This window comes from Rana temporaria, chromosome 13 (genome assembly GCF_905171775.1).
Source record: "Rana temporaria chromosome 13, aRanTem1.1, whole genome shotgun sequence".
Taxonomy (NCBI): domain Eukaryota; kingdom Metazoa; phylum Chordata; class Amphibia; order Anura; family Ranidae; genus Rana; species Rana temporaria.
This window is the reverse complement of record NC_053501.1, coordinates 65,671,536-65,694,839: the sequence shown is the minus strand read 5'-3', so window position 1 is coordinate 65,694,839 and position 23,304 is coordinate 65,671,536. Positions and strand designations below refer to the sequence as shown.

The window sequence follows — 23,304 nt, the reverse complement described above, 5'->3', positions numbered from 1 at the left end:
AAAATTAGTCTGGTTATTAAGGGGGTTTAAGTGCCCAGTGGTCAAGTGGTTAAGGGGCCATATACCAGTTGTGACAATTTAATTACTGGAACAGACTGTAAACATTTACCAGTTACATTTACCAGTAACGGTATTGCTAGCAAATCTTGCAGGACAGCACACCTGAGCAGGCCCGGACTGGGACAAAAAAATAGGCCCGGGAATTTTAAACTGGGCAGCCCAATCCCTGGGGGAAGTAGGGCGGAGATGTGGGGCGGGCATTCGCAGGGTGGTTGATGACCAGATATTCATTCTGAGAGACATACCCATATAGCAAAAGAGGCACCCCCAGACCAGCAAAGAGACAGTCCCAGACCAGTACACAGACAGTCCCAGACCAGTACACAGACAGTCCCAGACCAGTACACAGACAGTCCCAGACCAGTACACAGACAGTCCCAGACCAGTACACAGACAGTCCCAGACCAGTACACAGACAGTCCCAGACCAGTACACAGACAGTCCCAGACGGTGACCAGTACACAGACAGTCCCAGACCAGTACACAGACAGTCCCAGATCAGTACACAGACAGCCCCAGACCAGTACACAGACAGCCCCAGACCAGTACACAGACAGCCCCAGACCAGTACACAGACAGCCCCAGACCAGTACACAGACAGCCCCAGACCAGTACACAGACAGCCCCAGACCAGTACACAGACAGCCCCAGACCAGTACCAGGTATCCCCATACCAGGAATAGACACCCCATAGCAGGAATAGACACCCCATACCAGTAAAAGACAGCCCCATACCTGTAATAGACACCCCATACCAGTAAAAGACAGCCCCATACCAGTAAAAGACAGCCCCATACCAGTAATAGGCAGCCCCATACCAGTAATAGGCAGCCCCATACCAGTAAAAGACAGCCCCATACCAGTAAAAGACAGCCCCATACCAGTAAAAGGCAGCCCCATACCAGTAATAGGCAGCCTCATACCAGTAAAAGACAGCCCCATACCAGTAATAGACACCCCATACCAGTAAAAAAACAGCCCCATACCAGTAATAGGCAGCCCCATACCAGTAAAGTAGCAAGCCCCTGTCCACTCCTATTCCCCTTTACTATAGAGCGGGATGTAACGCACTGGAACATGTTTTTTTTTTTAGTGTGCTCACCTTCCTCCCTGTGCAGCCATCACAGTGTCCCGGCCGGTGTTAGGAGAGAGGCTGCCTGCGTCAGTGTAGCTATACCTCCAGCGCAGCCAGCCAACGAGGTGTCTGTCCAGTGCAGGAGCTTCCTGCAAGTCACAGTAGCCTTCTCTGCCGCCTCCTTCTGCACCTCAGAAATGTACTGCCCTGCTTTAGGAATCCCCGAATAGCGGGAGGTGAGCAGCGGCCGCGGTCTGCGTTAACCCTGTCCGAACCGCAGTTGCCGCTTACCTCCCGCTGTGCAGCTCAGTCATCAAGAAGCCACTCTTCCTAAAAAGTGCAGCCCATGGGGCTGTGGCCAACCGGGCAAATGCCCGGCGTGCCCTATGGCCAGTCCGGGCCTGCACCTGAGGGATGACTGGTCCTACCTGAGAGGAAACACAAATCAACAATAGTGGTTAAAAGCCCCCGCCCTTCACCTCTGCTCCTCAGTTGTGACAAAGTATTAGCCCACAGCAGTGCATGAGGGTAAATTATGTGAGAATTAATTATCACCAACAAACAAGGGGTGGGAAGTAGGCCTGCCATCCTGGAAGATTTCCTAGAAACACCATTACCGGTATGTGTGACTGGTAATTTTCTCCAGTCATCTTCCCGGATGACACACCTGAGTTGATGAGCAAGAAGCTCAGGCCTACCTAACGCCAGGTGCTGAGGTAACAGCTCCACCCTGTAGTGCCTCAGAAAGGTGTTCTGACTTGTCCAAGTGGCCGCCTTGCAGATCTGGTCAATAGATGCACCCGCCTTCTCTGCCCAGGAGGTCGTCAGAGATCTTGTAGAGCTTTAATGTGCGCCAGGACTGGTTTACTCAACTGCTCGTAAGCTACCTAGATGGTCTGTTTTATCCATCTTGCTAAAGTTAGTTTAGAGGCCTGGAGACCCTTCCTCTGGTCACAGAAACAAATTAACAAGTGGTTGGTTTTCCAAAAACTCTTGACTGTCCAAATAAACTAGTCTAACGAATAGAAGATCTCCGCTATTTTATTTTGGGGGTTCTCACAAAATGAAAGGAGGATGATCTCTTGTGGCCTGTGCAACTGTGAGGTCACCTATGGTAAGTAAAGGAGATCTCCTGCCTAAGGATAACCCTGTCTTCTAGAAGTAACAAAAAAAGTCTCTTTAATCGTCAGAGCCTGTAAATCACCTATTCTCCTGGCTGTCGTAACTGCCAGAAGAAAGGCGATCTTAAGGGAAAGAAACTTAATGGGACCTGAGCCACAGACTCAAAAGGCCCGCTAGTTAGGGCTTCCAGCACTAAGGTCACATGCCATGGTGGAAACCTATTCGATTTCACCAGGGTTGCCTTTTCTCTGGCTAACAGAAATCTCTCTATAAGAAGGAATCGGGGCGAGACTCTTTACAAAAAATAGGGAGAGGGCCGCTACCTGGACCCTGAGGGTATTAACCCCCAGACCCTGGTCAACTCCCTCCTAGAGGAAGTCCAGGACCACCAGGATCGTCATCTGGGAGACTTCTTTCACTTGACACCCATGAGAAAAGACTCCCCAGACCTTTGCATATATATGTCTGGTGACCGGCTTCCTGCTTAGCCAGAGGGTCTCGATCACCTTTTCCGAACATCCCCTTTCTCTGAGGATTTCCCTCTCAAGCACCAGCCCGTCATGGAGAGAAACCCCGGACGGGATGGAAATCTGGTCCCTGTATGAGGAGATCCTGTCTGATTGACAGACATAGCGGGGGGGACTGACCATTTCTTTAGTGTGGGGAACCACGCCCTCCTTGGCCACCAAGGTGCTATTAGTATTAGTCTGCAGTCTACTTGGCTCAGCTTCTGTAACACCCGGGGGATGAGTGCCAAGGGAGGAAACGCATATGCCAGGCCGAACTCCCACTTCTGGACTAATGCGTCCACCCCCTTGTGAGGGAAAAGAACCACTGTACTTTCCTGTTTTATCTTCAGGCAAATAGATCTACTTCTGGTCTGTCAAAGCGCTGACTTACGAACGAAAACACTTAGCTGTTTAGCTCCCACTCCCCCTTGGTGGATGGACTGCCTGTGGAGGAAGTCCGCCTCCATGTTGTAGGCTCCTCTTATATGGACCCCCGAGATAGAGGGGATTCTCTTCTCTGTCCACCCTAGGATCTCCTGGGCTAACCTTGTTAACCTCTGGGACCTGGTTCCTCCCTGTCAGTTTAAATAGGATACCATTACTGCATTGTCCGAGAAGATCTGGACCTCTCTTCCCCCCGATTCAGTCCTCCAAAACCTTTAAGGCTTTTCCGACCGCCAGGAGCCAGGTGTGTTTTCTCCTTCCCCCTCTGGCTCATAGCTGCTGGCCTTTCCATAACTACTACACAAGATCCAGCAGTTATCTAAGTGGAGTGGAATCGTGATATTATGCCTATCTGACCAGTGACCACCTATAACCTCGTAGTCCACTGTTTGCGGTAAGAGGCCCGGTGTGTTGGTGTTCGGTGGAGGATATACCTAACTTACGTTGTCCTATATACACTGTGGGTGGTTCCACTTTCTCTGAATATGGAGTCTTTATGCTAAACTACAGTAGTTTATGGATACACTTGAAACAGAAAGGCTTAGTGTGGTCCTGTGGGAGCTTGTCATTACAGTACCCACAACGCTTAGACCGGGAGGGGGCATTGGATTTGGGCCTACTGGCAAACCTGGCCCTTCCTCTTTCTCCATTTGTGGCAGGGAAGCCTGCAGGACTCCAATCCTGTCGTCAGCCGGCCGTGGAAAAAAAGGGACGCGCACCCCCGCTCTGCTTTGGCCTGCTTCAGCGTGCCTTGCCGTGCACTGTCTCTGCCACTGACATCTTGTCGGAGCCTTTGTCCCTGGAAATTATGTTTGCGAACATGACGTCACATCTGGCGTGGCCCAACCCTCTGCCGAGCATCTTGGACTGCACAGAGCAGCCGGCACCCACCGTACTAGGACTCCCAACCTGTAACCTCTATCCTGTTACCCAAGAGCCTTACCAGAACTTTGGGCTGGAGAAAGCAGGAGACGCTCCCCAGTCTGTGAGGAGCCCGCAGGGCAGCAGATGGGCACACAGCTTCCTCCATCCCATTTACCACTGTCAGGTAGGAGGAGGGAGTGGGAAGCATGGTTCCTGGAGTTCTGGACACATGTTCACTGTGCCCAGGGGCCTCCAGATCTCAGGGGGGGGGGGGTCTTTTGGTTTCTGCTGCCCCCCCCCCCGAGTAGGGCACAATATTCCCCCTGGGAAAGGGAAGGCCCTGGTCGAGACTCGCATCCACCACTGGTCTGCATCCGATCTGGTGCCTGGGGGGGGGGGGGACCTCAGCCCCAGGCCTCGGTCAGGGAATTCAAAAATTAATGCTGAGGGAAACACAATCAAGAACTAAGGAGCAGAGGGGGGAGGGGGGGGCGTGCGCTTTTAACCTCTATTGTTGATTGGTCAATTTTTGGAATGCATTTCTGTGCCAGGAACATTTAATGTATCATGTGCATGTTCCAGTCTTTTCCTCCAGATTCATGTAACCATTTTCTGAATTTCCAAGTAATTGGTTGACTGTTGTACCATGTTCTATGAACTTATAGTGAACTATCCCCTCCTAATCAAAAAAAACACACCAACATGATTTTGAACTGAGAACGAGACACCCGTGCTTTCTTCAGGTGAGGTGAATCCTTTGTTTTTCACTGCACAATTTCCCACTGCTGTTCCTTGATTGAGGAAAACCAACCCACAATTACGGTAACTTGTTCCTCTGTTGCTTTGTGATGCTGCCTGCTATCCTGAGTATAATACTGGGGGATTCAGTGAGGTGTGATGAGTGTACCCAGCTGGAAGTGCAGAATACAAAATGGCTCAAAATACTGTACTAGGAGTAATATGGAAGCTGCTACTGCCAGCATCTTCTGTAAATACTATCTGTGTGGCTGTTATTCTAATCCAATGTCTTTTCAACTAGCCTAGGACATAAATGCAGAGGAGGATCTCCGACTTCCCTTGCTACATGCATGTTCAGAGTCCAATGGAGACCCTCATATTTCTCTCACTGTAGAATTTCCTTTAAAAAGTAATCAGCATTTACCAAAACCAATCTCAATTACCTAAATAAACATATATTTTATCTCACCTGATCTTTGGAACGGGAAAGGCAAAGTTTAATGACCTCAGATTCCAACAGCGTCCTCCTCTGTACCTCTACACACTCATAGTATCTGGATAGCCTTGTTTGTCCTTGCTTGTTCACAATCAGGAAGAATTTGATCATTTCTACTATCAGGGGACAATCTCATCCACCCCTAAATTAGTACACTGCAAAAAAAAGAAAAAGAAAAAAAAGGAAAAAAAATAAACCATCTTTTCATACTCCTAAATTTAATAATAAAACATGTTATTTTTTTATCAGGTCAACTGCAAACAGAGTCTTTCCTACAAAGTGTTTCAATAGACGTCTGCCAATGATTTAGATTTTAAGTTTTGGAGAGCGTGGGGAAGGGTTAGAACCTCCATCAGGTTTTGTACTGCTATCTGTATAACTTTTGGAGAAATTTACCCTAATTTTCTGTTTTGAGGACTACTGACACCTAGGACAGGAAGAGAAGAAAAAATCCTGTCCGATGAGGACTTATGCGTATGTTTGTTGAATGATTATTCTGCATATATAAATGGATTAGCAGTTTTTGCCTAACATACATACGGGGTAGATGCTAGATCCCATTCTTACTTAGCACAGAGCTAATTTTTTCTTTTTTCCCCATTTTCGGTTTTCTGCAATTTTCAATCTTTTTTAAGTGGAAGAAAAGCCCAAGTACAACTAGACTTATACATGTTCTCTCCCCCTCCTCCTATCTAACCTGTAAAAAATATCTGTATACTTTTACATATTTTTAATTTGCACTAGTCTAGTCACGTGATCCTACAGCTCTGGGTAGTGCTCCACAACAGCCCTGAATTCCGGGAGCCATTACTTCACCCATTTGTGACACTTCCTCCTTTCACCTGCAGCAGCCACTCACTGATGCGGGGGAGCTGGAGTTGTAGGATCCCATGACCAGACTGGATTAAAAAATAGGTAAGATTACAGATATTTTTTTTATATACAGGTTAGGCAGGATAGGTAGGAGGAGGGGGAGGGAACATTTAATTTTTTTTTATATTTTAGGCTTTTGTTCGATATTAAGGTTATTGTTTATTAGCCTGAAAGTATGCAGTAACCAGTGAGACAAACCAGAGACTGGGAGTGTCACTCAGTCATATCCAAACCTAAAACTCATAAGGCAGGGGTGCCCAATCGAGGGCCATTTAAGCGACTTAGTAACCAGTCGCGGGCCACAATGAGCAGAGCGAGTGGATGGGATGCAGAGCGTACACGGACACAGCCCACTATACTCTTTTTTAGCGGATCAGATTGGAGTTAGGACACAAGACGGTTTACGTCTTCCACTCCTTAGAGGTGCATGGAGGGTCGAATTGGTTCGGACAGACCGTGTGAAAGGGGCCCAAGGCTGCTTTCACACTGATGCACTGCGGTTTTTTCTGCACCCTTTGGCTTTCCTGCACTTTGCAATAGACTTCTATTATATTCTGCAGGTTTGGTGCACTTTCACCAAACTCTCAGGCAATAACAGAAGTATATGGCTTGGTGCAGGTAATCTGCAGATCAGTTTGAAAGTAGCCCAGTAACCACTGCAGAAGACATATGCCCAGATATGCACTGTGATTTTAGTAATAAAATTACCTTTAATAGCAGTATTCTATTCCATCAGAGGGCCACATCAGAGGGCTTCGTGGGCCACATGTGGCCCTTCAGGCCACTGGTTGGGCACCGCTGCCATAAGGCATCATGGTGAAGATCAGAAGTTTCAAGGCTCTTCATGTCATGGGAGCCCACATTATTTGTGGGTAACACACATGGTTATCAATTAACCCCTGACAGCAATGAATAAACATGCCTGCATAGGTGCATAAAGAATTAAAACGTATACATAAAACACTTTTTTTACACAGATATATAACATTAAGATGGTTGAATTGATATTCATATGAAAAACTATTTTAAAAGAATATAATATGCCTTGCCATGGACATTCAACTATAGTTATCCTAAAACACAGATCACATAAGACCAACATAGCTGGCCAAAGAAAATATCTGGATTTACAGTCCAACAGGTGTGCATGTGTGTAATCCTAACAACAGGTGTGAGAGCATATGTGTGAAAGAATGTACCCATGTGACCATGTGTTTCTTGGTCTCTGTGGACAGGAATGGCTAGATGTTTAAACATTCAATGTGTGACTAGCACGAACAAAGATTTGCAATTTAAAACCAAACGCAAACAGTGGATACATGCTTTATAGCAGTCAATTTGCATAATTTTTGAGTATTAAAATAAATAAAATAGTCATCTAAATGCGTCAGTACATTATTATTTAAAAATATCAAAAGTTGCTTATGATATGGGATCTAATATTTTCAGTACATGAAGTTTCAAACACTAGTAAATGTCATGAGGGGATTTCATTCTCAGCAAACAGAAATCCTCTGTCTGTGCACACCAAACAATCTCTCATCATCGCAAGGGTCCTTTCACATGAGCGTTCCAATCCGGGCCAGGTCAGTTTTTCAGGCAGACCTCCATGAAAGTCTTTGAGCAGGTGGATGTAAGCAGACACAAATCCATTTATATCTGGTTACCTCTCAGTTCATCCAGGTGTGGGGAAAAAAAAATGAAAAAGAACCACATGCTTTTCCGTTTTTCTGGACCCAAGCTAACCTATGGGAGGTAACCTAATGTAAACGGAAACAAGTCAGTTTTCATCTGGCCGCCCATAGATCAAACACAGGTCTGGACAGGTTTGCCGTCACAATGCAGAAGAAAACTGAAAGGGTACAGATGTCACAAAAGTGACAGTCACCCTGTACTATTCCGATTCAGCAAACTTGTTCAATGATCCCCTGCTGAATGGACTGAGCCTCGCCTGTGTCAATCGTGGTGCACTAAAATGAAAATTCTGGACCAAAACCAAAAATTGAGCATGCACTTGGCCGAAAACCAAAATGGAGTTTTTTTTTATTTCATTTAATTAATGTGGTTTAGCATTTTTGCATTGAAGTCAATAGGATGCGATTCTGCATTGAAGTCAAGGGGAAGCAATTTTGCACTGAAGTCAATAGAACGCAGCATGCCATCATAGGCACCTTTTTTTGTTCTATTGGCAAAATGCTGATAACCCTATTTTCGGCTGATAGGATTTACACTAGGGATGCAATGAAAACTAACAGAGAACATCTTGACAAGTACAGAAAACCCAGATTTGGATTAGCCAGATCCAACCACTGATCAAGGGCTTCTTTGACCGGATCCAATCAGCCATAACAGATCTTCAAGGAGGAGCTCTCTACTAGAAGTTAAACCTAAACGAGAGCAGGATGATAGTTTTAAATGGTCTCTACTTACGTCATTTTCGATTCAACATAAACAGGTTAAGTCCATTGTGTCTAAACATTGGGATATATTGAGAAATGATCGCGTTTTGGGGACAGTACTACCTGAAAGAGCAAAAGTAGTATTTAGGGGTGCACCGACACTCCAGAGCAAAATTGCCCCTAACATCATCAATCCCCCAACACGCCCTACTTTTTTTCATCAGTTAGTAGGATATCACCCATGTAAGAGATGCACAGTATGTAAATACAACATCTCCTGGAGAACGAAAAGTCTAGAATTTCGCTCTTCAACCACAGGGAAAGTGTACCCGATTAAACGTTTTTGCACGTGTGCTACAAAATACGTGGTATACCTCATCACTTGTCCATGCGGCCAACAATATGTTGGCCGCACCATCCACAAATTTTCGGTGAGGGTGGCAGAGCATATAGCTCTTATTCTGGCTGGCGATATTTACCACACAGTACCTAGACACTATAAAGCACACCATGCTAGAAATCCAGCCGGAACTCAGTTCCTTGTCATTGACCAATTTGTTCCCCCATGGAGAGGTGCCCCTAAAACCTGTGGGGTATCACAATTAGAAACTTTTTGGATCTATGAACTTGGTACACATACACCGTTAGGACTCAACGTAGAGTGGGACATTAACTCATTTATTAATAAGTCTTAGGTTTGTTTTACATGCCACTCCACGATTTTGTTATCCTGGCCAAATCGGGATCAATTATCCCAATTTTATTACCAATAAATTATTTTCTCTCCTTATTTTAAAATATACCAGTAACATGTTTTTTAATGTTTTTTACATGTATGATTATGTTAAGTTATGTATACATGTTATACACTTAGGGGTTTGTCCAATTTGAGATCATTTTCTGGATTATAAATGGATATAGATGAAAATTATCCTTCTATATTTGTACTTTTTTCTGGAATATTCCAGTTAATTTTTTCCTCCTTTATTTCTGTGGTTGTATCATATATAATCACACTGAAACATTCAGACTACTAGGTTATATATTATTTAATTTTTTTATAGTTCATTACTTATACATTTGCCCATTCATATATACTGGATAAGTGTATTTTTAAAAAAATATATACATTTTTGGTTTGGGATGAAAGGCTGGGTGGACCCCGCCGGGATCGAACCTGCAACCCAGGCAATCGCAGACTGGTGCAGAGGAGCATTAGCCCCCTGCGCTATCTTACCAATATACCTGGTAAGTGGTCAACATAAATTTTTATGATGATTTACTTTGCTTTATGCTATGGATTAACGTGGGGGTCACTTCACATGTGACCCACACTTCTCTCTTTTTCATTGGCCAATATGAGAGGTCAGGCCTCACATGACATCTATAGATAAACAATGGTAATACAGTCTCTACCATCTCTGCCAGAAATGGCTTTTGGTTTTCCTTTTTTTCTTTCATTTTCAATCTTGGATTTCTAAATTCAGATGAGCTTTCTAGCTACCTTATTTTCTATTTAATTTTATGGTATCCCATATACATATGTTTATTACATAACAAACCAACCCGGAAGTGATCTCTGATTGGGCGAGCTCCCAGGAAATGGTTTGATGGGGTCATATTTTATATATAAGCATGGTGGTATCAACAGAGTGTTACCCCAGATGATGCAAACTATTGCGAAATGCGTCGGGACTCTGCTGCTGCCATGCACTATTTCTTATTGATGTCCTTTTTATTCAGCAAAACTGTAAGTGTTTTTAACAGTTATTAAATCTCAACATTGTTACGGTATCACACTATGTGCCTTCGTTTTCCTTTATGCACTTTGGATACGGCCTGATCCTTTGAGAATTACCTCCAAGTTGCTGCCATTCCCCCCTGTGCTGGTTTACGTGATGTCTTCAGGGTATCCTCCCAATCGTATATCCAGATCCGGTTGATGTGGTCTTCACCAACTTACATTCAGCTTGTATTGACCCTTTAAGCGTATGCTTATTTGGGTTCAATACCTCTGATACGCCCTGATCCTTTGAGAATTACCTCCAAGTTGCTGCCATTCCCCCCTGTGCTGGTTTACGTGATGTCTTCAGGGTATCCTCCCAATCGTATATCCAGATCCGGTTGATGTGGTCTTCACCAACTTACATTCAGCTTGTATTGACCCTTTAAGCGTATGCTTATTTGGGTTCAATACCTCTGGTAAGCCTCCGCTTCTGGTGGTGGTCATTTTCACAAATCATTTACTTTGATTCACCGTGGTGTTTGGAACCATTCACTTGATTACTCATCCATCAACAGTTTATTTTTAACTATCTACTGTCATTGATTTATTATATATGGACTTTTTCATTTGATTACACTGTCAATTGGTGTTAACACAGACTATTAGTACCATATCATCATCATTATTATTATTTTTAGCGCCACAAAATTGTTTTCTGTTTTTTCACTGCTTTCTTGTTTCACTGGATTGTTTGTGGCTGCTAAGTATTTGGACAGCGCAGATTTATTTTTGTTTTTGTATAACAGATCTTCAAGACTTCCTCCAGATAATCTGATGCTATTAAAACTGGCAGTTGAAAAGGTCCAGCATGAGTTTGTTTTCCCCCTAATGGCTGGAATACCTGCTGTTAATTTTCCCAAAGGGAACATCACTTCTCCTAATGACAGATGATTGACAAGATATGAGATACAGGATTTAACATAATGTCCTGAAAATTGTTTCACTGTGATGGAGTCAGGACCAAAGTTTGAGGACTATGGGTCCAACCTAGAGAGGCTATCTCTTATATACAATTTAGAGTCGAAAATATGTTTATTGGAAATTTTGACATATCAAACAGATAAAAGGCAATAAACATTAGAAGGCACAGTCCGCAAACAGTCACAATAATGATTGGAGGGAAGAATCAGCCAAGTGGCTATCGCCTACAGCTAGACTCTCACCAATAAGCATAACAATAGACAAGGCAACAACTTTATATAAAATGAACCAATAATAAAGGAAGTTAAGCGTGACCACTAAGGTCTCTGCCTTTTAGCGGGGCTGCGACTGTAGACTACTGTATTGATATAACAAGATAAGGATAAAAAATAAAAGGGGGGGAGGGGAAGAAAGAAAAAGGAGGAAAAGAGGAACAGGAGTGTAGAGAAAGTTGAAATGAGAAAGGAGAAGAAGAGAGAAGGAGGAGAGAGGGAGGAGGTGGATGAGACACAGGTGAGAGGAGATGTGAAAGGGGGAATGCGTGGGCTGCCGACAGGACAATCTAGAGGGAGGGTGAGGGGAGGTGTATCCATGGCGGAAGGTCCCGCATCGGGGTCCCAACCCCTCCCGGGGAATAAAACATCACACTTATGATCATGTTGCGGGAGGCAACATGCTCAACAAAGTATCAGACGAAGAGAAGTGGAGCCAGGTGAGCCACAGTTGTTTATATTTCTCGTAGGTATCATTGTCCAGAGCTAACATCTCCTCCATTCTCATAGTATCGTTCATAATTGAAACCCAATGTGACAAGGGAGGAGTGGTGGTCGATTTCCAGTAGGAAGGTATGAGCTGCCTCGCTGAAGACATAAAGAAGCGGAGGAGACTCCGCTTCTGCGATGCAATGGAGCCAGGCAGAACGGACAGGAGAGCAATTTTGGGGGAGGGAACCAACGATTCGTCATAAGTCTTATTATAACACTCAAATACCTGAGTCCAGAAGGGGCGGATCCTCTCACATTCCCACCAGACGTGAAGATATGTACCCGTAGCTGCAGAGCATCGCCAGCAGGATGCCGGGGTGGACGGAAATATTTTGTGCAACATGGAGGGGACCCTGTACCACCTTGAGAGAACCTTGTAGTTCTTTTCTTGCGAGTAGCAGGAGATCGTGGACTTATGGGTAAAGTGAAACGAAGTCTGCCAGTCTGAGCGTGGGATGTCTTCACCCAGGTCTGCGGACCACATCCTAGTGTAAGACGGGAGCTCGGAGTGTGTGAGTGACTGGAGAAGACTATATATGCCTGATAGAAGGTGTCTAGGGGTCTCAGAGAGAGAACACAGACGTTCAAACTCGGTATTAGGACGGTGTATTTGAGAAGAAGAGTGTAGGTGCTTAGTGAGTGTAGAGAGATGTATAGCAGTTAGCCAATCGTGCGTCCCCTCCGGTACCACCGGCGTCCCCAGTGTCGGGTGAACAAACGAGCGTGCTTGAGGCCATGCGGTCCTTCTAAAGGGACCTAACAACGGTACCCCAATACCCTGAGGGAAGGATGGATTGTCAAATAGTGAGGTCAGTGGAGAGGGGTCCGAGGATAAAAGGGCGCACAACCCCCTGTTGTACCAAATCCTAAGGGAAGCCAGTGTAAGTGGGGATGGGGGGGGCATGCGTGTCAAGTCAGACCTATATCCCCACAATAGGGACCGGAGATCAACGTGGGCCAGGTCTTGTTCTATGGCAACAGAGGCCTTTAAAAACGGACGAGGGAACCATTCCAATACTCGCGCTACATGGGTGGCCTTGTAATATGTTTCAAAGTCAGGGAGACCGGCTCCACCCTGCAACTTCGAGCGGGTGAGCAAGTTGTACTTCACCCTGGGCAACCCGCGACTCCATAAGAATCTAATGGCAAGAGAGCGTAGAGAAGTGAAGAAAGATTTGGGGATTACAATTGGAATAGTTTGGAGAAGGTATAGAAGTTTGGGAAGAGTGTCCATTTTAAGAGTGTTGATCCGGCCAAACCACGGCAGAGAGGACCCTCCCCATTCCTCTAAGTCCTTTCGGACACGTGAGAGCAAGGGTACATAATTGAGGGAAAATAGGTTGGCGAGATTAGACGGGATGATGACCCCAAGATACGAAATCCCCTTTGCTTGCCACTGAAAGGAGAAATTGTTTTTTAACATGGTCATGGTGGCAGGGGGAAGGGAAATGTTGAGGGCCTCGGTCTTGGAAACATTGAGCTTAAAATTGCTGAATGAGCCAAAACGGCGGAATTCTGCAAAGAGGGACGGTAGGGAAAAGAAGGGGTCCTGTACGTATACCAGAAGATCGTCCGCGTAAAGCGAAAGCTTGTGATGGGCGGAAGGTGTGTGGATCCCATGTATGGAAGAGTTTTGTCTAATGGCACAGGCTAAGTGTTCTATTACAATGACAAAAAGAAGGGGAGATAAGGGGCAGCCCTGCCGGGTGCCATTGGAGATGTCGAAAGCTTCTGAAGTAGAGCCATTAACCAAGACCGAGGCCGAGGGATGCGAATAGAGGGACATCACCTTAGAGATAAAGGACGGACCTATCCCCAGCTGTTCCAGCGAGAGTCTGAGGAATCCCCAATTAACCCGATCGAATGCTTTTTCAGCATCGAATGAGAGGAGGCAGGCCCTCAGGCCCTTGCGCTGGATAAGGGAGATTAAATGGATTGTCTTGGTGGTGTTGTCCCTGGCCTCTCGGCCCGGCACAAACCCCACCTGGTCATTATGGATCACGCCGGGGAGTAGAGGGGACAGACGGTTGGCCAAAACCTTAGCGAACAATTTTAGGTCAACATTAAGAAGGGATATCGGCCGGTAGCTACTACAAAGGGAGGGGTCTTTGCCCGGTTTGGGCAAAATGGAGATATTAGCAGATAATAATGTCTTAGGCGGGGGGAGAGAATCATCCATGGCATTGAATGTTTTAGCCATCAAAGGGGCCAACAACGGGGCAAAGGTTTTATAAAAGCGAGGGGTATACCCATCTGGGCCGGGACACTTGCCTATTTTCAGGTCTTTGATGGCACCTAGAAATTCAAACGAGCCCAAGGGTTTATCCAGTGCAACTACGTCAGAGGCGGCAATGGTGGGCAACGCAGTCTCGACGATATAGTCCCACATGTCGCCCCCCGAAGGAATGGAGCGTGCGGCCGCGTCGGTGGGCGACAGGTTATAAAGGTGAGAGTAATATTCCCGGAAGGCAGAGGATATACCTGTCGTATGGAATGTTTTGGTGTGATCAGGGCGTGAAATAAAGGGGATGTTGCATCGCGAAGATCTAGGGTGTAGGACCCGAGCTAGCTGTTTGCCACACTTGTTGGCCAGCGAATAATGAAAATTGCGTGCCCGATCCCGAGCTATGAGCGAGTGTGAATCAAGAAGGTCCCTGCGGGCATTCGAAAGTCGAACAAAAACCGCCGGATCCAAATCCCGTTTGTGGAGGGGCTCGAGCTCCGCTATAGTGGCTAAAAGACGACAGATGTCGCCCGATCTCATTTTCTTAAGGCGGGAGCCATGTTGAATGAGAACCCCTCTGATTACACACTTCAAAGCCTCCCATTGAATGACAGGGGAAGTGGTGTCAGAAAGATGATCAGAGACAAAGTGTTGTATGGCGGTAGAAAACCTCCGCCACGCAAACAGTGTCCCGTAGCAAGTTATCATTCAGCCTCCAACTCGTTCCTCTGCGTAGTGATGGGGGGCGTGCAAGGGTCAAGTAAACGGGCGCATGGTCGGACCAGAGCAGTTGACCCATGGATGCCTGAATGGGAGTATCTAACAGAGATTGGGAGATCAGAAAATGGTCTAGTCTGCTGTATGAGTTATGTGCTGCAGAGTAATGGCTGTAGTCCCTTTCCGTGGGGTGCTGGATACGCCAAACATCCACCAAAAGGGAAGAGTGTAAGAGAGCTCTAATGCGTGTAAGTGTAGAGTGTGGTATAGAAGACTTACCCGAGGATGTGTCAGCAGACGGGGACATGACGACATTAAGATCTCCACCAATGATGTAACAGGGACCCCCGAACGAAGACAGTCTGGTGAGAACCGATGAGAGGAACCGAGCCTGACCAGTATTAGGTACGTATATGTTGGCCACTGTAAAAAGAAAATTGTTTAGTTTTAGTTTGAGAAAAAGGAAACGGCCGTTAACATCAACAAGGGTGTCCAGGACCTCTGGGTTGAAGGATTTATGGAACGCTATGGATACACCCTTTGATTTGGCCCTGGGGTTAGTACTATGGAACCATTGTGTGTAATATTTGTTACGCATAGCCGGTACGGCATCAGTGCGGAAGTGAGTTTCCTGCAACAATAAAATATTAGAGTGTTTCTTGTGGAAATGGTAGAGAATCTGGCTCCGCTTCTCGGGAGTATTAAACCCCCTGCAGTTGAAAGATGCTAACGTTATAGGGCAGACAGATGCCATGGTACATGTAAGTGAGGGGGAATGGGAGAGGGAGGAAAGGCACATGGAATAGGATTGTTACTTGTCAGCAGCCCACTAGAGCAGAAACACAGCTGGCACAGGACCAGGAAGAGAAGATATAGAGGAAAGGGGGTGAAGGAAGGAATAGGGAAAAGTAGAAAGCGGAGAAAAGAGCAGGGGAGGGTACAAGGTAATAAGATCCAGAATCTTATATACAATTTAAAACTTGGGAGAGAAGAATTTAGCTTTTTTCTGCCTGCGATGAGTATCAGATCATTCAGAGAAGTAAAGAAAAATCAGCCCTTTCACATTCACACCTCTATTATGATTTTTTTTTAGTACCTGGGATTTGAAGGACAGGGTGTAAAACTGCAAGGCCTCACACACATGGACCTCCAGTTTTTATGCAGGAGAAATTGATCTGGGAAGTATAAACAAACCTTCCCAGATCAATTTTCCTTGTGTTCTAAATGTAATTGGGTCTATCTACAGAAAACCAGGCTAAATGGTCCCTGGACATGCAAAAGTCTTGTTTGTGTAATTGCAGTTAAACTGAATGCACCTAGACACAGCCGAACGTCTAGTTGTGAATTTGGCCATAGCAAAGCATTACATGCTTCCAGATGCTTAAACACATCTGGACGCATGTATTTTGATGCCTGTGTGCATCGGGCCTAAGTTGGGAATTTATCCAGCCAGTGGCCCTCAGAAATGTTAAGTAGTAGTGGCCCTCAGAAATACCTGCATTTCATGGACATGGCAATAGGCATCTAAATGATCTGTCAAGGCCATAAATCAGATTAATAGCAGATGAGCAAAAAGATTTCATAATTACTTTCTTTAACTACTTGCCGACCTGCCGCCGTCATTTTACGGCAGCAGGTTGGCTCCCCTGCGCGAGAGCCCATAGCTCTACGTCGACTCTCTCGTAGGCCACTAGGGGCGTATGCACGCCGCCAGAGGGGCGCGCCCCCCACTCCTGTGCGTGTGCCCGGCGGGCACGATCGCCGCCGGGCACACGCGATCGCTCGTTACACAGCGGGGACCGGGATCTGTGTGTGTAAACACACAGCTCCCGATCCTGTCAGGGAGGGAAATGCTGATCTTCTGTTCATACAATGTATGAACAGAAGATCGGTCATTTCCCCTAGTGAGGCCACCCCCCCTACAGTTAGAACACACTCAGGAAATATACTTAACCCCTTCCCTGCCCCCTAGTGTTAACCCCTTCACTGCCAGTGGCATTTTTATAGTAATCCAATGCATTTTTATAGCACTGATCGCTATAAAAAGGCCAATGGTGCCAAAAATGTGTCTAAGTGTCCGCCATAATGTCGCAGTACCGAAAAAAAAAAAATCGCTGATCGCCGCCATTACTAGTAAAAAAAAATATTAATAAAAAATGCCATAAAAATACCCCCTATTTTGTAAACGCTATAGCTTTTGCGCAAACTAATCAATAAACGCTTATTGCGATTTTTTTACGAAAAATATGTAGAAGAATATGTATCGGCCTAAACTGATGAAAAAAAAAGTTTTTTATATATTTTTGGGGGATATTTATTATAGCAAAAAGTTAAAAATATTCATTTTTTTCAAAATTGTCGCTCTATTTTTGTTTATAGCGTAAAAACTAAAAACCGCAGAGGTGATCAAATACCACCAAAAGAAAGCTCTATTTGTGGGAAAAAAAGGACGCCAATTTTGTTTGGGAGCCACGTCGCACGACCGCGCAATTGTCAGTTAAAGTGACGCAGTGCCGAATCGCAAAAAGTGCTCTGGTCTTTGACCAGCAATATGGTCCGGGGGTTAAGTGGTTAAACAGAGATTTCTGTGGGGACATTAAAATGTATGAGTCCAGATGATATCCCTCTCAGGAGATTGCGAACCCAGTCATTTCTGAAAATATCTGAAATGTTCTCCTAAATCAGAATAAATGCAAAAAACATGGACAAACCCCCCTCTGAAACAAAGTTGTAATAGTTAAAATGCCTTCTATGATGGGTTTCCATATGTTCTGCTGGACCAAAACAATTCTATCCTTTATAAATATTTTGACTGAATCTAAACACTGGTTTCTGAGAGTCGTTTTTTTGGCCTCGTACACTTGGTACCGATGTTTGAGTTTCAGCATTTCTGGACATAATTTCAGGTGTGTGTTTTGCGTGTATATGTGTGTTCACGCATTTGCACGCACAATACATTCCTAGGCAAAATTCATTCATATTCATGCTCATATGGATGTATTTGCGGGCATTTGCACGTACTGGCACAAAATACTGCCCGGGAAATTTATTTATATTTAATTAAGAATATGCAGCGCTTGTTTACGCACCTGTGCATACAGACACATTGTAAATGGGCTGCATTTTAGATCAGTAAAGAGCTGTTTCAAGCTGCAGTGTGCAAGAGGACTTAGATAACTTTCAAGCTCTTTAAGCCAGACAGTGAGAGATCTTGTATAGCTGGCAGTTGTCTAACCACTTCCGGACCGCCGCACGACTATATACATTGGCACTTTGAAGCGGGATATCTCTGTTATGGCAGCAGCTAGCTGCCATAACTCAGATATCCTTATCTTCAGGCGGTGGTCCGGTTTATGATAATAGTGGTCTCTGCGGTGGATTCGCCATTAGATCACTGTCATTGGCGGCGGAAGAGGGCCCCCCTCCTGGCGCTCGGTCGTGCCCTACACCGCTTAACGGAGCAATCGGCAGAGGCAATCGGGTCCTTGCTGTGGCTGTCCCGTCCCCATACCATAGCAGGGCAGAAGCGACGTCAAGACTTCACTTCCGTCCATAGCTCCTAAAAGGGCCATTTTTTTTATTGCATTTCAGTGTGAATTTGAGATCTTATGTCTTTTTGACCCCAGATCTCATATTTAGGAGGACCTGTCATTCTTTTTTCTATTACAAGGGATGTTTACAATCCTTGTAATAAGAATAAAAGTGACCCAAATAAAAAAAAATAAGTGTCAAAATAAAATAAAGTAAAATAAAGATGATTTTTTTTATTTTTTAAAGAGCCCCGTCCTGACGAGCTTGCCCGCAAAAGCAAACACATACGTAAGCAGTGCCCACATATTAAAACAGTGTTCAAAACACACATGTGAGGTATCACCGCAATCGTTAGAGCGAGAGCAATAATTCTAGCCCTAGATCTCCTCTGTAACTCAAAACATGCAACCTGTAGAATTTTTTAAACGTCGCCTATGGAGATTTTTAAGGGTAAAAGTTTGTCACCATTCCACGAGTGGGAGCAATTTTGGAGCGCGACATGTTGGATATCAATTTACTCGGCATAACATTTGCTTTCACAATATAAAAAAAACTGGGCTAAATTTACTGTTGTCTTATTTTTTTATTAAAAAAAGTGCGCTTGCAAGACTGCTGCTCAAATGTGTGACAAAGTATTGCAATGACCGCAATTTTATTCTCTAGGGCGTTAGAAAAAAATGTGGGGGTTCTAAGTAATTTTCTAGGAACAAAAATTGTTTTTAACTTGTAAACAACATGTCTGAAAAAGAGGCTCAGACCTTAAGTGGCCAAACAGTATCGCAAACATTTTGTATACTAAAACCTTAATGATTATTGAATCCCCAAATGTCTTTAAACAGTTTAGAAATGGGTGCATTTACATGTGGACATTTGTCCCATTTAACAATATCTGAGTCATCAAAGGAAAATTGCCTCTTAGCCGAATGATGAACAAAGAGCTTCTTATCCTGCTCATTTCATTCTGACTCAATGAATGCTAACATGGAACTATAAATAGGACACATAACCAGTTTAGCGTGTTTTGCTCTGCATACAGTACATCCTGAATGCCCTTCTCCATCAACCATATTTTGTGTGGGTCTAATGATTTTGGAGGAGACTGTTGTCGTAAGGGGTCAATTTGAACTTTTAAAAAGAAAAACTACATATGTCCTAGATCTCCAGTGGCTAATTTTCTCCTCAATCCAACATACCAGGTATAACCCCACACTCAATACTTTCCTTTTTTAAACCCTGTTACTAATGAAGGAGTTGCCAAACTCCTTTGTAAAGGCCCACCTTACCACCTTGACCCCTCAACTACTTCGGCCCCCTTTCTGCTCTATTCTACACTCTCCAACCCATATCTTCAATCTCTCCCTCTCCATCTGTACCTTTCCTTCCCCCCTCAAACATGCACAGATTAACCCCACACCTAAAAAACCCTCATTGGACCCAACCTGCTTGAACAACTTATAACCCATCTCTCTGCTCCCATTTGCCCTTTGAGCGACCTGAACGCCTTGTCCACAACCAGATGAGTTGCTACCACATTGATAACCTTCTCGACCCCCTACAGCAGGGGTGCCCAACCTTTTGACGAGCAAGGGCCATTTAAGCAACTTGGTAACGGGTCATGGCCCACAATGAGTGGAGTGGGTGGATGGCAGCCCACTCGGCTCTATAGAGCCCACTCTACTCTTAGCACACCAAACTTGCAGGTAATAGAAGTCTATGGCTCAGTGCAGGTAACCCACAGGTGCACTTCTCTGTACCTGTGGATCAGTTTGAAAGCAGCCCTGTAACCACTGCAGAACAGATATGCCCAAATATACACTGATTTTAGTAATAAACTTACCTTTAATAACAGTATTCTATAATATTTTATTCCATCCCAGAGCAGGAAATTGTGGGCCACTTTAGAGGGCTCCACGGGCCACATGTGGCCCCCGGGCCACTGGTTGGGCACACCTGCCCTACAGTCTGGCTTCCCCCCACAATATTCTACTGAAACTGCTCTACCAAAACTCACTAATGACCTACTAACTGCTCAAACCAAACTTACCGCTCTGGACAGGTAAGTGTCCTTATTTTAAAAGTCAGCAGCTACAGTATTTGTAGCTGCTGAATTTAAATGTCTTTTTTTTTTTGCAGGCGGAACTCCACTTTAGGGCTTTTTCACACGGGACGGATCCGGGATGATCCACCCCATTAACCTCCGCTTGCTCAGTGGGGATCGCTCCACTGATCCCCGCTGAGCAGCGGATGACAGGGCGGTCCCCGCACACTGTGCAGGGACCGCCTTGTCAGATCTCCACTCTCTCCTATGGGCGGGATCTGATTAACACGGACCGTCTGTCCGTGTTCACCCGATCTGATCCGCAGACGGATGGAAAAAAAGGGTTTTTCTCCGTCTGCAGAATCGGAAGATTGCAGACCCGGATGAGATCGGGTGTCAGTGCATGTTCATCCGCTGACACCCGTAATCTCATAGGGATTAATGTATGTCCCTTTTTTTAATCCGTAAACGGATGGATGGATGAAAAAGCGAACATACGGTCCGCATTTGTGAAAGAGCCCTTTAAATTTCAGCTGAAGAAATAATTAGTAGAAGTTTATTTTTAACAAAGAAAAGAGAGGAAACATGACCTGGCATAGTCGCAGTAGCAAGCCTCCATCCCTGGTTACGTGAAAAAAAGCATAAAGACATTTTTTTGGGGACTTTAGATGACGTATGCTACTGCTAAAGAAAACAGAGTATGGAGTATGTATATAGTTAAACCTTTTTATTTATCAAATGCAGTTCCTTTGGTCTAGAGCTGCACGATACAGTTTCCACAACATGAACACAGCCATGTACAGATGAGTTGATATCAAATACACATACTGAGATGGATAGATTTCATATATATATATATATATATATATATATATATATATATATATATATATATATATATATATATATATATATATATATATATATATATATTTTTTTTTTATATATATAAATAATCACACACACACGCAAATACATATTGAATATAAAGAGTGAGGCCCCATACACATGAGAGGATCCATCCGCTGAAAAATCTCAGCGGATCGGTTTCAGCGGATAGATCCCCTGGTGTGTACGTTCCAGCGGATGTTTATCCGCGGATATTTCCGATTTCCAGCAGATAAAAATTTGTAGACATGCTTACAAATCTATCCGCTGGAATCGGCTCCAGCGGATCGATCCGGTGTTCTGTACAGACTCACCGGATCGATCCGTCCGAACCCGTCCCTCGCATGCGTCGTAATGATTCGACGCATGCGTGGAATTGCTTATATGACAGCGTCGCGCACGTCGCCGCGTCATCATCGCGGCGACGGCTCGACACGTCACCGCGGTGTAAATTCGGCGCAGATTTCGATCCGATGGTGAGTACACTCCATCGGATCAAAATCCTCAGAGGATTTATCCGCGGATACGGTCCGGCGGACCGTATCCGCGGATCAATCCTATCGTGTGTACCAGGCCTGAAAGCTTAACAGTCTTGGCATCCCATGAATAAAAACTCTACTCTATGGTATGCAAAGGACCGCATTAATCTGGAATGAAAGGTGTATATATAAATATTTGTGTGAGTTGATGCAAGAATAGTATATGTTAAAAAAAAGTGAAATATATATTGATAAGTGTATTTATACACCTTTCATTCCAGATTGATGCGATCCTTTGCATACCATCCAAACTCTCACAGATTGCACTGTGGTCACCTTTTCTGTATTCTGGCGGTCCCCTTGATCCGGTTCGGGGTTTTCCCCACCTCAGCTCCGGACTTGACATTTTATTGGGGATCCCTTCCCTTATCCCTCCATCATAGTATGAGATGATATACATCTCATGAGCTAATCTGCAAGTACTAGATTATAGAAAAAAATTACTCTGAGAATTTTTCTCTCCCCCCTTTGGGTTGAATGGTTTAATATACCGATTTTAATATATTACATTTTTTGTACCTACAGCGAATTTCTGCATTCATTCTCCTGACAAGTGAATGTGACAGAGCTTTTATTCATAGGATGCCAAGACAGTTTTTATATTCAATATGTATTTATGTGTACAGTATATATATATATATATATATCAGTTTGTAAGGCCATCATATGTTATTTCATATGTTCATTTGATAAACGTGTATTTAAAGTAATTGTAAAGCTTTGTGTTTTTTTTTTAAATAACAAACATGTCATACTTACCTCCACTGTGCAGTTTATTTTGTACAGTGTGGCCCCGATACTCCTCTGAGGTCCCCTGGCGGATCTATTAGCTCCTCCCTGCATCGTATAACCCCCTAGGAGAAGCGCTCTCCCAGGGGTTACCTTGCGGACGCGCATCGGGGTCCAGCATTCGGCGTCCATAGAAGCCGAATTTAGGATTTGGCCCTATCCCCCCGTTCACTGGATTTGATAGACAGCAGCGGAAGCCAATGGCTGCGCTGCTATCAATCTATCCAATCAAGAGCTGAGAACCACGGGCAGAGGATGCATTAAGGTGAAAAAACACGAGGGTTTACAGCCCCTTTAATATCAACTCATCTGTACATGGCTGTGTTTATGTTTTGGAAACTGTATCATGCAGCTCTAGACCAAAAGGAAGTGTGTTTGATAAATAAAAGTTTTTTTTTTTTTTTTTTAGCAGTAGCATATCTCATCTAAAGTCCCAATATTTTTTCCTTTATGCTTTTATATTCAGGGATGGAGGCTTGATAGTGCGGCTATGCCAGGTTACGTTTTCTCTCTTTTCTTTGTTATAT

The 23,304-nt window shown here is 44.5% G+C and overlaps 1 protein-coding gene across 1 annotated transcript in view; it reads right to left on the bottom strand.

Moving 5' to 3' along the window:
• AP4S1 (adaptor related protein complex 4 subunit sigma 1) overlaps positions 1-23,304 on the bottom strand; it is a 103,760-nt gene that overhangs the window by 56,482 nt on the left and 23,974 nt on the right. The window contains exon 2 of the mRNA XM_040333577.1: positions 5,282-5,463. Within this exon, the coding sequence (XP_040189511.1) occupies positions 5,282-5,419 (138 nt within the window). The 5' untranslated portion in view covers positions 5,420-5,463. The remainder of the gene's footprint in view (positions 1-5,281; positions 5,464-23,304) is intronic.